Genomic DNA, 15,686 nt, shown 5'->3' with positions numbered 1-15,686 from the left:
ACAGCAGTTGCCCATGCGGGGACAATGACAGAAGCCCATGTGGCAAGCTGAACGGATGCATTAAAAAATCAAAAAATATAGCAGTACGTCAATGAAAGCACATGGAAAACCTACTTCTTGACTGGCTTTCTCAGGTCTGGCAGCATGACAGGATCCCCGGTGTTGGACATCGTCGTACGAGGAGATGACCTGGTGGAAGGGGTGTCACCAGCAATGGGGGCACCTTTGTTCAACCGAGCAGAAACACGGATTGGCGTTGGTGCCTGTTTCTTCGTAACTGCTCGTCCACCAGCTGTCGCCTCCCTGCATGTATAAGATGGAGGAAACAAGAGGTGGCAATTGTCAGACAGCAAACTTGTTGCCGCGCTTAGTAAAAACAAATGCAAAAAGGGATCAGTCTGTTCCAAAAATGTAGATAGAACAAAAAACTAAAAATAAAGTCGAACCTCCTCCTAGCAGCTACGGGATCGGTCCTAGACCTCTTGCCAGGAGAGCCCTGCGCAACATCCTCTGGAGCCCTCCCCCTCTTTGATGGCAACACCCCCTCTCCTCTCGCAGCCGTATGTTCTTTGACTTTCTCCGGTGGGAGGACATCTCATGCATCCTTGCCCTTATTACCACCTGCACGAACTTCAACATGTTCATCATCATCGGTGTCCTGTTGCACGTTCTCCATGTCATCGTCATCATCCTTGCTGAGACCAGCGTCTCCATCTAGTTCATCTTGTGTGTCAGCAAGCTCTTGGGAACTGTTGTAGTCATACCGGCCACGGCAACCAGTTGGCCGATGTGTCAGTTCTGGGACAAATGTAGTGAACTGCCTCGCAACCGCGTCGCTGTCGGAGCCATTAAGGGACGTCCACCCCTTGACCAACTTCCCGAGCAAGCCGGTCATTCCGGATGCAAACTGCCCAATTAGATGCTCAACAGGTGCCCTCGCCTGTGCACGAAACAAGAAGCAACAGTAACCAACCATATTACAGTCACTAGCACGACATCAAAAATAATGCAAGGCAACCATATATATATATGTCTTTGATTACCTCAGTAGAGCAAGACGGAGCTGAGTGCACGTCCATCCACTTTCCAAAGTTTTGAGGCCCCCCAAACACGCTGTAGTCTATAGCATGCTTGGCCATCGGCTGGAAAAAACAAAAAAATAGCTAGGATGTAAGAGAGAGAATGATGAACACTGACTAGTAGTTCATGTGTTGCAAAATAAAAACAAAAAAAGAAGACGCGAATATAAGTTTCAGCACGAATGATAGAGTTGCCATGTGGAGTGAGACATGGATACCATACTCAGACAACCATGGCTAACAAAGGTAGTAATCTCTTGTTGACCACAAACGGTTGCCACACAACGATATGTTATGCCGCAAAAAATTGTAAGAATGCCGTGTAGAGAAAGAAACCAGAACTAACCTACAGTTTTCCATATTTGGTATCAGTTATCCTGTCTGCAGCAAGCACAGCCTTGACAACATCGATAGTCCACGCAGAAATAGCAAACTTGTGCGTAGGCGGTGGGCCTCCTGTCCCAATGAAATCCATGGTGGACAGATCAAGACAGTCGATGTACATGAGCTGATGTACAACAATTTTAAAAAGAAAGAAATATCAGTTGCAATCATGGTATTTTGCGAAAAACAGGATAATATATATGTTCCTACGATCATCAAGTTGAAGTGCATGAAAAAGAGAGAAAGAACAAGTTGCCATCTATATGTGCTAGTTGCCATCATAGTGTGATGGCAGTTGCCATATTGTCATGATGGCAGTTGCCATATTGTCATGATGGCAGTTGCCATCATAGTATGATGGCAGTTGTCATATTGTCATGATGGCAATTGCCATATTTTCATTATGGCAGTTGCCATCTTGTTATGATCAGGTTGCCATGCATGAATAAAAGGTGTTAAAAAAAGTGTTCACATAAAGGACTGGTAAAAAAATACCCTTAAATGCAGTCGACAACCCTTTTGGTACATCTTGCTTGAGAATGCATCATGCAGGAAGTCGGCAATGAACTTACACCAATTCATGTTCTTCACATCTTTCAGTTTCGCCTGCACCGCACAAAATTCAGGACAACGAGTTGCCGCATAAGAAATCAAATGGAAAAAACATCAAAAAACACTGGTAGTGACTAGCTTGCACATGACATCGGAGCAAAAAAATTGAAGGAAAAATAATGTAGTAAAGATAGATCATTCACCAGGATGGGGAAGCATTTGTTGCTTGGGCGAAGAGAAGTGGTCGGCGCGAAAATAGCTGAGATGAGGTACATGAGTAGTTTCATCTTAAAAACCTCGCCATGGGTTGTCATGGCCTGCAGCGAATCTGCCAGTACAGACGTGTTCGACATGGATTCCAACCCAGGAAACAAACAGGGGAACAACGTTTCCTCGATCTTGTTATTGACCTCATACGGGACTTTGATTTGTCCACGGGGCACACCCAAAGTGCAGAACACGGATTCCTTGTTCAACGGCAGTCTTCCACGTCCCGGAATCACAAATTCCCTAAAGGCGGGGTCGTAAATCTCACCAAGCCAGTCACATACAGGGTTGACTAGATTCGTGCACCGGACATTCATCATAGCCTGCATACCCATTTCAGCAGCAGCTCCCTTCTGATCATCGGTAAATCTGTCAGTCAATGAAGTCAGTCGTTCCTGGGAGGCCCTGTTGCGAGTACATTTCTTCTTCTGCAAAAAACAGACAAATGATCAGTTGTTGCCATGTTTTCACTATCATGAAATTTTAGTTCATCACAGACGACTGCAAGCTCGAGGTGGCAACCAATAACATATGCAGGAGGAAGAGGGTGTGTGGACAGTTACCTCGTCGCCCTCTTTTCTCCGTCCAGTTGCCCGATTCCGCTGTGGTGGATCCATGAAATCATCATCATCGTTTTGATGATCGCCGCGAGCCATTATGCTGAGGTAAGAACAAACCAAATTGTCACGGTGGAAATGAAAATGCAGGAAGTAAGCAGTTGCCACCTAACAGAATGTCCTTGCCGCATGGGCTCGAGTGAAAAATGTCAAATAGTGAATGCAAAAATATCACATGAACACGCACGCACCCCCCCTATGATTGTCGAAAACATAAATGTGGCAATTAAGCACATTGGTTACATTTGAAAAAAATGTACAGATCGTAAATGCACTTAAAAACAAAAATGTTGAAGTTGCCATGTTAGCACAAGATAGTACGAAAAGAAAGTCACAAAATCCTCCACTGCAGAAACCTAAGATGTGGCAGCTCACACCCTGTCCTCATACAACAAATGACTTGCCATGTGTTTCAATGGCAAAAATGTGCTAGGTTGAAATTGCCATGTTAAAATGCAACACGGATATCACAAGTGTGTTCAGATATCACAAGCGATGAAAAACATCTAATGAACAACCTGAAAATTGCCACAGTGTGTTCAGATATCACAAGTCATCATGGCAGGAACACGAAAAATTGTGTCTGCCGTACAATGAATTTGCCACATTATACTGACTGTAACATGGCAACAGACATGCTGTGTTCAGACAAAAACTTGCCACAGGGAAAGCATGTATATGGCATCTGACACAGTTGATGTGCAAATTAGTTGCCATGTTATGCAGCCAATTTGCCACATTATCCTGTCTACAACATGGCAACAGCCACAGTGTGTTCATAGTCTATTGCCACAAGAATATACTATCCAGGTGGCAACATGCATAGTTGATGTGCAGATTAGTTGCCATCCAGTGCAATTGGTTACTGAAACTGCAGTGACTACCGATTTACTGCACTTTACCATTCCTACAGTATGGCAACTATCACAATCAGTCAGGAAAAATTAGTTGCCACATGGAAAAAGCATGTTTGTGGCAACTATGATAGTCATTCAAGAAATTAGTTGCCGGATGGAAAAGAATGTTTGTGGCAACTATCACAGTCATTTAAGAAATTAGTTGCCGCATGGAAAAGCATGTTTGTGGCAACTATCACAGTCATTCAGAAAAATTAGTTGCCATACAGTCATGATAGTTACTCAAACCACCACGTTTGCCTTCATACTGCAGTTTTGAAAAACAACTAACTAGATCTAGGGTTCAATGGCAACTGTAATGACTTGAAATTCATCCCCAAAATTCTCCCCAAACTGATCGCAAATACCAATTCGAAGCAATGCGCAACTATCAGACCGGAAAACAACGGCCCAATCCCAAGGCACAACTAGTGTGTGTCTCCAGACAGGCAGAACCACACCGGCGAGACCGCCACCGCGGCGGCGACGAAACTGCCCAGTGCCACCGAAAACGGCAAGCATAGGACTCCGCCGCCGGCGTTGCCAAATCGTTTGAATCTCTACGAATCTCGAGCGAAGCATCGAACACCGAGGGAAGGGGAGAAAAATGCAGGCAAGGATTGTGAGAGTGGGAGCGAGCATTACCTTCAATCTGTAGGCGCTCCGGCGAGGCCGCTCCGGTCTGGCGAGCACCACAGACGGCCGCGAACTCCGTCGACTCTTCCGCCTCCGCCGTCGCCTTCTCCCCTCGTCTTCTCCATTCGTCTGAAATGCGAAGTGGGTTGTGCGAGTAACTATGGGGATGACTAAATGGAACCGTGAGGGGTAGGCGGGCGAAGTGCGCGACGTGTTTGACATCAACCACGGTCGGCGCGTGGCGTGCGGGCGCATAGCAGTTCCACCGCATGCCCCTGAGTGGCAAACGCTGACCGCGCGGGGGGGGGGGGGGGCAACCGACGTGCGGGCGAACTATGTCACACACCACACAGTCGCCTTGTCCTACGTGGCACAGAAAATCGGCCAGATTGTGCCAAGATTCGTGCATATAGTACTGGACGGTGATGGATGCGTGTGGTCGAGATGGTCAACGCCCACATGTGTGGGCGTTAACATTTCCGAGAGAAAAACCTTGTCATCGCTAAACTGACGAGGATTGCATCTCTTTGGGAATGATGGACTCCTTGTGGAATTGTGATCGATCACGCAACTGGTCACCTTATCTGCCTGTGCCAACCTCTTCATGTGTGCTTCCGATTTTGACATGCCCATGCATGCTCCGTGAATGCCCACTACAGTAGGCCAACTCCAGGCGATCTGTTTGGTCCGCTTGTGTCCGTTTGAATCGGCACAATGCGCCGACCTAAACGTAAATCTTGTCCTCCCCGTGTTAGATGCATTTTTGTCTCAAATTTAGGTCCGGTTTGCATTTTTTTTGCCTCCAGCCGCCCGACATCAACCCTATCCGCTGCCCACCATGGGTTTCTTCAAGCATGCCATGCGTGTTGTGGGGGACCAACCAGTCCATTTCTTTTCTTCCTCTTGCCCCCAACCGCCAGACAGGCCGACACCAACCCTAGCTGCCGCCTACCATGGATTTCTTCAAGCGCTCACAGGGTAAGCATGACCATGAGGCTGGCTCCTCGTCGGGCGCCGGTCGGCCAACTTCACCTTGGCTGGCACGCCAGCGCTCTACATCCCGGTCCACATATGCCACTATTTTTTGGAGCATGGTGTGATGGGGCCATTGTCGGACGTCAACCTGCTGCACGGCTAGCACCTCAATTTCGACAGGGTTTTGGTGTTGGCGGTGCCACAATCAGACCATGCACGAACGCAGAGATCCGTCACCGCCGTGCTGACATGCGTGCGCTTGATTTCTACTGGTCAGAAATGGATAATTAATTCTTAATTAATTACAAGTCATTAACAAACGCGCCACAAATCTGAGATGTTGGATCTTGGCTGTTGCTGATTTGGGTGTGGGTTCGGCTCACGTCTCCCTCCACGACCGACTATAATATTGGAGGCGTCGACAACCCTAGCCGTCACCCAGATCAGATCGCATTTGTTCTACCTCCTCGTGCATTGTCCATAGTCGTTCCGCTCATTGTTTCTGCTTTCGACGATCCCATCCCGTCCATCGTGTGCACGACTGTATGGGAAAGCAGGCCTTCGGAACCCCGCCTTTTTGCGATCAATCACCAAAAAAGGGCGATTAGGTTTTTGGGAAGCGCCTCATACGCGACTACTCGTGGTTGTTTGTCTTCGCCCACTACTTGGCATGCATCCTTGTCTCCTTCGACATCACCATGTCAACTGAAGCCGAGAAGAACGTTGCCGATAAAAAGGCCGCCGAGAACAATGTCGCCACGGCCGACTAGACTACCGAAGGGTATAATCTTTTTTATCCCACTCCTGTTTGTTTATGTGTTAGCCGTACTAGTTGTTTACGGAGATGTTTCTACTATATGTCTAATACAAATATCAGTATGAGCTTAATGTTGTCTATGCCATGCTCATGATTTATTTTTGGATTAGTTCAATTGAAATTTTTTATTACATCATCTTCCCCCTTCCAAGCACTCGCTGCTAGTCCTGCAACCTCTGCTGTTCAGCCATGCGTGCTCGGGCTGTTAACGACACCATTGCCCGTATTGACGACTGTCAGATTGATTAATTTCCATCGATTTTGGAGAGTCTAAGAGGTTGCTTGGTTTCTAGCCACAGCTCATCTTGGGCAAGTTTGACCAAGTCAGGCAGGTGTTTAATTTTATCCATACCTATGACCTACGGCGAGAATAATTTTGAGTAGTAAGCCCTACATGTCATAGTCACAAAAGGTGTGACAAGATTCCCTAAAGCAAACCAAATTGTGGCTAAGAATTTGAGCAACACAAGTAAGGCAAGTGTGATGGCAAAGACAATCATGATCCAAACACTCCTAAGGTCAACTCCAATGTGCCAAACCCGTTTCATCCGCCCGCGTCTGTTTGGGTCCGTGCAGACATAGTACGCGGCCCAACACACAGATGCAAACAAATGGATGTTCGTTTTCTTGTTCGCTTGGACCCATTTATGGCCCAATTTTGGGCCGGGTTTGCGTCGGTGCGGACACGCAGTGGATGCTTGTGGCGTCGTCCCCTGCCCATGTGGCACCATTTCCATTCCCACCATTTGTCTCCCAAAACCCTCCCGCCATGGGCAACACGTCCAACCCCGCCGCCGCCCCCTTCCCCGCCGGTCGTTCCCGTGGCGCCTCCCCATGATCTCAACGCCACTCATGAAGCTAGCCAGTCCACCGGGACACAAAAGGGCCGCTGGTGATCCCCACGGGAAACTTTTCGATGCCCGCAATCTACTTGATGGTATGCCAACCCCGATGCCGGACGACCCAATGTACTACAATGATCTCATGGAGGAGATGACCAGTGAGGGTGGCCTAGGGTATGATGCCGACGAGACTTATAGCAAAGACAGTCACGACCAAGACACCCACGACCACCAAGGTGAAGACACACAAGGCCAAGAAACTCAAAGACCAAGACAACCAAGGCTATTGCGGTGTCGACATTGAGGATGAACCATTGTTTCATGAGGAGCTATCTCATCAAGCCAATGCACAAAAAAACGGCGAGGCAGACCAAATAGGTTGGCCGGTTAGGCGCACTGCCTAGATTGACGCGGACAAAGGACGGGCGCTACCCATACAATCGATCCAAAAAGACAAAAAAAGAGATAAATTCCGCGTTTCGTCGGCGCGTTGGAGTTGGCCTATGTGAACCACTGCGGAGAGTAGGACCCGGGTCAAATCTCCTAGGTTTGATCAGACGCCCCCGAACATCGTAGGGTTCAACGAACCACCCTGCCTACCCGCACCCGCTGCACCAGCGTTGTTGCCCCAGCGGACCAAATGAGTCGGCTGATTGGACCCACTGCTCAGATTGACACGGATAAAGAGCAGACACTACCCATACAACAGATTTAAAAGGACAAAAAAGATAAGATTCCTCGTTGGGTCGGCGCCTTAGAGTTGGCCTATAACTAAGTTAGTAAACCACTGGTTCTCAAAAAGAAAAAAGTTAGTAAACCACTGGGTAAGAGTAGGACCCGGGTCAATCCCCGAACCGTCCTAGGTTTTGATCTGACGTCCCCGAACCTCGTAGGGTTCAACGAACCACCCTGCCTACCCGCACACGCTGCACCAGCGCCAGAGGCCGCCAAGCAAAGCGCCCGCACCCCGCACGCGGCGGCGATGGCGGACGACGTCGCCCCGTGCACCGCATCCGGCTACCTCGACCCTTCTTACTGGTAGCTCACGAGTCCTTATCCATCACCCTCCTCCGAGCTCCAAACCGCGCATGGAGCAGCGGACTCACGCAGCTCGCCCGTGGCTTCGCAGGGACGAGCGGTTCGGGAAGGAGGAGCACTACGAGTGGTTCAAGGACTACTCCCACTTCCGCCACCTCCTCGCCCCGCTCCTCTCCCCCTCCCTCTCGGTTCGTGCTCTCCGCGTCCCTTCCCCCAATTCTTCACATCACTTTCGTGGATCTTAATTCGCGAGTTCCTGAATTTGAACTGTGCCGCGATTTGTCGCGCGTTCTGCATTTCTGCGCAGGTTCTGGAGGTCGGCTGCGGCAATTCGCGGCTCGGGGAGGAGCTCTTGCGGGAGGGCGTCACCGGCGGCGTCACCTGCATCGACCTCTCGCCGGTCGCCGTCCAGAGGATGCGCGACAGACTGGCGGAGCAGGGCACCAGTGGTCAGTTCACCAGTTTGGCCGGGAATGTACTTTCTGCATGTTCGTTACCGCCAACGTTTGGCCGTTTGAGTGAGAAATTGCGATCTGCTTCGTGAAGGTGTGGATGTGGTGGTGGCTGACATGCTTGACCTTCCATTCGAGAGCGACAGCTTCGACCTTGTGATCGAGAAAGGGACCATGGTATGGGTGTTGCGGACTTTGATGCCTCCTCTGTTCCAACCTATCAATATTTTGTGCTATCATTTTTTCTAAGATATGTTATGCTTAATGTTAATTGCAACTCGAAAGAACATATTAACCAACAAAGGTTGTGATTGCATATTAGTACTGTGTATTGAAACACTGAATTTTTTTCTGGTTACACCTTCAAAATGAAGACTTGGTTTGCATTGCTGAACTGTGCTGTGGTGAACTCAGGGCCTCTTTGATTCGCAGGATTGTAAAAACGTAGGAATAGGAAAATTCAGGAATGGAATGTCATGTCCATTTAAATCCTACACGATTTGGGTTTGTTTGATTGCGTCACAGGAAAAAACATAGGAAATTTTCCAAGAGGCTGGAGTGGATGTCATTGTACAGTCTGCTGAGGAAAATGTCCGAAGAAATAGGAAAAAGTTGTTTAGTCAAACGATAAAATACACAAAAGCTTGTTAGGCCAACAAGATTATTGTAATCCGCCTCAATGCCAAATGCAGCCGAAGTGTGCGCAGATACTGTCTTTGCTAATAGTGTACTGCTCTTGCTATATTAGCAACATGATTCTATACGGTTGGCATATTATCAAGATTGTCAAGATATATAGTACCAGTGGTTTGTGATAGCATTACTGGGCGTTTTAGTGGAAATGCACAATTGCATCTATTACAGAATTTCAGAAGATGACCCTGGGAGCTATTTACAGTACTGTGTTACTACTATCCTCATCTGAATGACCATTCAGTCATTCACATATATAAAGCTGCGGAAGACAGGCTCATGTGTGCCGAAGTCCAGTATAAACGTACTCCCTCCGTAAAGAAATATAAGAGTAAAGTAGTGATCTAAACGCTCTTATATTTCTTTACAGAGGGAGTAGTTACTAACTATGTTAAAAGTTTGTTTGTGTGGTTGTCAAATGCGATAGATATACAAGTTGTTTAACACAACACAGTGACCAATGAAGTGGTTGCATTTGCATGTTATCTTGATAATTACCTAACAAATTTTCTTTTAGGATAGCTGCACAATCAGTGAATAGGAGTCAATTCGAACAATCAAGATACTTAACTCAGCACCTTAAAAAATACTCAGAAAGATGCACTATGTCTGTTGAGCTATCCTCACCTCTGTTCTTTCATAGCATCCAAACTTGTGATTCGTCATCTTGTGATTAGATTATTAGATACTGCCTATACACTTATATACAGAAATATCCTTTGACAGGATGTGTTGTTTGTGGACAGTGGTGATCCATGGAACCCCAATCCTACAACAGTGGATAATGTAACCAAAATGCTTGAAGGTATCCACAAGGTTTTGAAGCCAGATGGCAAATTTGTATCAATTACCTTTGGACAGGTTTGGGAGATCCAATTGTCTGAATCCCTCTTTCATGCGCTTCATTTGTCATCGCTTTTGTATTTCAGACGTGTTTCTTTGCATGTCCCAATGATATCCTCTTTCTGGGTTTGTGGGTATGTTATTTGTGCACTGTACATAAGTACTTCATCTGTTCCGAATTAAAAGATGTATTAACTTTTTTCTGAACCGGATGTATATAGACGCGCTTTAGTGTGTTTGCTCACACATTTTAGTCCGTATGTAGTCCATATTGAAATATCCAAAGCATCTTATAATTTGAAATGGAGGTGGTACTAAATAAGGATATACCTTTTGTTTAGCAATATCACACAATGGTTATGAACTTGATATATATAAAGAATTAAAGATTGTCTTTAATTAGTAATCATGAAGAGAAGAGCAAGTGGGACTGGTCATGAACTGTGATTTATTTGTTTAGCAGCTTTACTTCTTTTTCTAAAATTTCTACTTTCTATTTGGCAGCCACACTTCCGTCGTCGATTTTTTGAAGCACCTGAGTTTACATGGTCTGTCGAGTGGAACACCTTTGGCGATGGCTTCCATTATTTCTTCTACACCCTTCAGAAGGTTTAATGTTTGCGAAGCATTTGGTTTTCATTTGAGCCCTTTACTTTTTCCTTGTAATTGTGATGCCACTAAATAAGTTTCTGCATTGCTCTGTTACATCTCGACTCTACGTGACTATGAATTTCCTTGCAAAAACCCTTACTCTTCATCTTGTTCTTTCTTAAATCTCTTAGGGCAAGAGGTCACCAGAGTCCAACGGTCACCAAGTTACATTACCTGCTGCTCCAAGCTTCAATATGCTCCATGAAGAGCTCGAAAGCGAGGATTACATATTCCGCACAAATGTTGATGAGTTATAAGCAGTAACTCAATAAGTGAGTGTGCCGGTTCGGAGGTTTTGATGCTACGCAATACGCATGAAGGGGCTGACCGCTAAGCAACCCAGCGAGTGATGCTTTTACATGCCTTGTTGTGTGGTGATGTATCATTGCGGCCCAGCAGGCTAGGGATCTTTCTACCATCAGAATTGACAATATACACCTGTTCCCAATGTTAACCTTCTTGCGTTATTTCAGATTATGAAAAAGGACCTTCAGTTATCTTTAGTGTTGACTCCAGATGACATAGAGATAATTGTTTTCCCTTATTCTTCTCATTTCCAGGACATCTGCTTGTATAGCCAGTTCAAATTACAGCAGTGACAAGAGAACGTTAAACAGTAATTCGGTAAAAGAAATTGAACAGTAATTTTTTTAGGGGGGTGAACAGTAACTGAGGTAACTGCATCACTTTGGTTGCCCGCCTTCATCTGGCCGTTGGCTGTCGTCGCCTCATTTGATCTGGTACGGTGCGTGATATGATCCCCGTTGGTTCTGGACTGAAGGCATAGGATTAAGAAGGCTAAGTTTGCATTGGAAAGTAGGCAAAAGAAACCCTAGTTTATCTGTAATTCAGTAGTGAGGTGCATATCCATTCGACTACTCCAATTGCGCTTGAAGATGATGCCAATAGTAGTTTCACGGTGTATAAATTGGTGAATTAAATAGTTGTGCCTTGTTGTACTACATCATTCATTTATGTTTCCTTCTTTGGAAGGATACAAAGGAATTGTGCCGATAGTTTATTAAATGAATGCACCGGATAAAAGACAATAAGTGTTTTGAGTACTCACTCCGTTCTCTAATATAAGATGTTAGGGCATCTCTAATGATGATCCTCAAACCGTCCGCATTTGTGCGGACTGGACAATCCGAACCTTATCTGTTCGGACCGGACAGTGTGGACGTGTTTTGCCGTTGGTCTACAGGCCTGTCTGGACGTCCGTTTTCCCGCAAATTCAAGGCAAACCAGGGTGCTTTACGGGCGTTCGGACCTCTGCCACGCACGCGTGCGATACCTCGGACCCACCCAAAACCCTCTCCCTCGCCCGCGCCCTCTACCAAGCGAAGAATTTGCCGTGCATTCATGTCGTTCCAGAGTGCTAGCGTCGCATTCATGTCAGCCTAGAGCAGACGTGACCTTTAACTAGTGCCGACACTAAAGCAACGCGCTAGCCCAGAGCGCCGCCCGCGCCGCATCCTAGTGTCCGCACCTGTTAAATGCCGAGAGACATTACTAGATGGGACGAGACGGATATCTACCGCATTCAAACGGGCTGACCACCCCCGTCGGTCTGCGGACCGGTCTAAATGTTCGTTTTCCCGCAAACTGGAGGCAAACCAGGGCGCTTTACGAGCGTTCACACCTCTACCACGCACAGGTGCGACACCCCGGACCCACCAAAACCCTCTCCCTCGCCGCACCCTCTACCGGGCGAAGCATTTGTCGCGCATTCATGCCTTTCCAGAGTGCCATTGCCACATTCATGTCGGCCCAGAGCGGACTTGACCTCTAACTAGTGCCAACACTGTAGCGGCGCGCCGGCCCAGAGCGCCGCCAACACCGCATCCCGGTGTCCGCGCCTGTTAAATACTAGACGGGGTGAGACGGATATCTACCGCATTCAAACGGGTTGGCCACATGTCTGTCTGCCATCATTAAACAGGCTCACCGACCGAGAAACCTACTCCGGCGCTCACAATGACACACTCCGTTGTTGAGCCTGGCCGTCATCCACTATTTAAACGAGGCCACGCCCAACACAAACTGCACCACACTAGGGCCCACTTCACATCCTTCTCCATACTCCACCTCCGCCATGACCGCGAACTCTAGCGCGTTGTGGGGGAGCCTCTCGACGGAGCCGAACAACGAGTTGGCCGCCCTTGCATTGGATGGCAGGGCCACCGTGCTAGGCAGATTGAGGACGACTTGCCGGCCAACTCCCTTGAGGTCTCTGATGACAACGAGACGATGGAGAAGGGCTCCGACGTGAGCCGGTGCTCCAGCCCGGGCTGTCCCATGCCGGCTTCACCATGGAACATGCACATGCTCATTTCAATGATGCCATGGCGCAGGAGCAGCCAACGCTGCAACCATTCTCGGTATTCCGGCAGGTGCATAAGGAGCAGCGGTACAACCTCTCCCGCCGTGATTCGTCTGGTTTGTTGAAATCCGGTTTAAAATGTATGCGGCTATGGTTGGATGGCCGGTTTTCATATCATTATCCACGGATGCGACCGTGCAGTATCCGTTTTAGGGGTCAATGTTGGAGATGCCCTTATTACAACCAATATAGAGGGAGTATTTTAGTTTTCGCATGTTTAACCAGTGCTGCTGCATGTAGTAGTTCCAAGTTTGCTGACAGTCAAATGCATCCAGCTAGCCAGTATACTGACCTAAATGAAATGCTAGATACTAGCTTATATACTTCGTATGGATTTATATGGATACAAAAGCAATTGGGGCAATTGGGTTTTGACAAAAAAAAACTTATGTGATAATGTGTAAGTGCTCAGCTTTTGTGCACCACCTCCTGAGCGACTTGGATTATTTTGCTTACTATTTCTAACCTCTTACCTTTACCATTCGGTTTCAGGGCACGACCTACTGCGGTTTCCAAATCGTCTTTGACGCAGAATACTTCCTCCATAACGTAAGATGTTTTTGCAAGCTAAGTCAGTTTGTAAAAACATCTTACAACAATTAGATCATCTTCAACAACAACTTTATTTTTTAGCACACGGCGTTTCTAGGCACGAGAGGGCAAACAATCGACCTCCAACATCTGCCCAATCCAAGAGAAAATTAATATTTTTGGCAACCCGAAAAAGAGGCTCCTCGTGCAGCAAATATAGGGCAGTCAGGCGGCTGCCCAAAAACATGAGGCTACTTCCGGACGCCTGCCCGTGGCCGGAAACCTTTGGATCCACCCGCGCGCCATGGCCGGCTCCTCGGACCCCGTTACCAACCCCGATACGCTCGGCGCCGCTCCCGTCCTATTTTAGGGTAGCTGTTGGAGCAGTTTTGCCATATTTCGTGCCTCAAATTTTTTTTGATTTTGTGCTTTGTTATAGGTCTGCTGTTGGAGACGACGTTTGCTGGTGCCAAAAAAGCGTTTTTGTGACCTAATTTTTTTAACTCCACCATGTTTTTTGTGCCCAAAAATAGGGCTGCTGTCGAGCATTTCATACAATAGTGTGTCACTCCAAAAAATGTCAGGTGATGTACTCTTGTTTTCCACTTCACATTCTTTATTTTGACGTGATTACCACTTCACATTTGGAGCAAGGAGACGATGATGCTTGCTGTAGTGTTTTGGAACTTCGGATAAATTGATAGTGTTGCTCGCTTGTAGGAAGAATATCTGCTGAAAGTGCCTATATTTTATTTCACTGCATCTATGTATCTTGTTCTGTTAAACATCCTTCTCACACGGAGTTGTTGATTGCGTCATAACACCTTCCCATTCTCATATTGAGTATCTGGTGCCTTTTGATACTTCAATATTGAGAAGAACCTCATCAGTCAACAGTCAATAGGTAGCTGACAAGATCCATCATGCTGGTGTGAGAAATCGAGAACAGGGGTCTGGAGCAGAGATTGCAAAGACATGCTTCTGTAGGTGGCAAGATGCAAATGTTCAATGGGGTATACGTAATAAATATATTAATGAATTCATTATGTGCTTTGCATGCAGATGGAACGCTTCGTGTGGTCCTGCAGCAGTGTATCACCCCATGGACGGTAGCACATTTCCCCCACGAAACAGATGTGATGGCTGCTATTTTCTGTCCCCCCCCCCTCCCCCCCGCGCCCGCTCCCTGGCAGCATTCAATAATATCGACGCTTTGTGCGCGACTCGACGCCGACAACCGCCTAGGTCCGGCAGACGCCGCCGCCATCGTCTGCTCGGCGTGCTGTTCGCCCTCAAGCCTTCGGCCAATCTCAACGCTATTGTCACGTCTGACGAATGCAACGAGGTACGCGAGCCGCTGACATAGTGATTTAAAAACGGATTTCAGTTGCGACGATGTTACGTGTTGTTTGAATGGATCTTTGATTATATATAAACGTGTATATATGGAGGCGGAAATCGGATATGACGGTGATGATGGCGGCAACAAGGACGGATCATTGTCATTGGATGAAGACGAACAAGGCGTGGAAAATTATATGAGTTTAGATGAGTCTTACAGTGGCAATGTAAGTGGTCAGCGTGTTGTCAAGCATATTAAATACAAGCATTCGTGATGACACTAACATGTACTTGTTTGACTTTGCACATGTAGGAGGGGATGATGACAATGAGGATATGGATGTAGATGATTCATATGCTGAAAGCGGTAGCCATGTAAGTTTAAAATTATGCAGGTTAGTTTAAAGTGACATGACAAACACATCAAATCTTACATATCATATTTAAAATTTACACAGATGGATTTGGAAGGGTACTATGAGTGGAATTTATTCGATGATGCCAATGACGAAACGATATCGATGCATCTTATAATGACAACTCGACCAAAATAAGTAGTGCAAAGTGAATATATATGATAGTCCTCATACAACAACTTACTGACATATAAGGTTGTTTGTATTTTTTTCAGGGAGAGGTTGGTGGCCCGTGTGAAAACGACGACGATGCCAATGGTGATGAGTGCAATT

General features: G+C 46.8%; 2 protein-coding genes across 2 annotated transcripts; one reads left to right on the top strand and one right to left on the bottom strand.

The window, feature by feature from the left end:
* Positions 1–1,425: 1,425 nt before the first annotated feature.
* LOC147984276 (uncharacterized) lies at positions 1,426–2,329 on the bottom strand. The gene is made up of 3 exons (XM_087539727.1): positions 2,219–2,329; positions 1,959–2,069; positions 1,426–1,587 (listed from the first exon to the last, which is right to left on the bottom strand). The coding sequence occupies exons 1-3, from the start codon at positions 2,327–2,329 to the stop codon at positions 1,426–1,428; spliced, it is 384 nt and encodes a 127-aa protein (XP_087395853.1).
* A 5,611-nt stretch (positions 2,330–7,940) lies between these two features.
* On the top strand, positions 7,941–11,295 carry LOC125536331 (S-adenosyl-L-methionine-dependent methyltransferases superfamily protein). Its single transcript, XM_048699529.2, has 7 exons — positions 7,941–8,103; positions 8,195–8,291; positions 8,411–8,552; positions 8,650–8,732; positions 9,975–10,109; positions 10,596–10,700; positions 10,874–11,295. The coding sequence occupies exons 1-7, from the start codon at positions 8,048–8,050 to the stop codon at positions 10,997–10,999; spliced, it is 744 nt and encodes a 247-aa protein (XP_048555486.1). The 5' UTR covers positions 7,941–8,047; the 3' UTR covers positions 11,000–11,295.
* The last annotated feature ends 4,391 nt before the right edge of the window (positions 11,296–15,686 follow it).

Source organism: Triticum urartu, chromosome 2A (genome assembly GCF_056163025.1).
Source record: "Triticum urartu cultivar PI428250 chromosome 2A, HENAU_Tu73, whole genome shotgun sequence".
NCBI classification, from domain to species: domain Eukaryota; kingdom Viridiplantae; phylum Streptophyta; class Magnoliopsida; order Poales; family Poaceae; genus Triticum; species Triticum urartu.
The sequence above is the reverse complement of the archived record's forward strand: the minus strand, read 5'-3'. Positions and strand labels throughout refer to the sequence as shown.

Excerpts from the sequence above, each read along its gene's own strand:
- LOC147984276 (XM_087539727.1), bottom strand. The coding sequence starts at position 2,329 with ATGACAACCCATGGCGAGGTTTTTAAGATGAAACTACTCATGTACCTC. Across the intron at positions 2,070-2,218 it reads ACAAATGCTTCCCCATCCTG|GCGAAACTGAAAGATGTGAA; the intron begins GTGAATGATCTA and ends TGTGCGGTGCAG. Across the intron at positions 1,588-1,958 it reads GTTGTCGACTGCATTTAAGG|CTCATGTACATCGACTGTCT; the intron begins GTATTTTTTTAC and ends GTTGTACATCAG.
- LOC125536331 (XM_048699529.2), top strand. The coding sequence starts at position 8,048 with ATGGCGGACGACGTCGCCCCGTGCACCGCATCCGGCTACCTCGACCCT. Across the intron at positions 8,553-8,649 it reads GGCGGAGCAGGGCACCAGTG|GTGTGGATGTGGTGGTGGCT; the intron begins GTCAGTTCACCA and ends TGCTTCGTGAAG. Across the intron at positions 10,110-10,595 it reads TATCAATTACCTTTGGACAG|CCACACTTCCGTCGTCGATT; the intron begins GTTTGGGAGATC and ends TCTATTTGGCAG.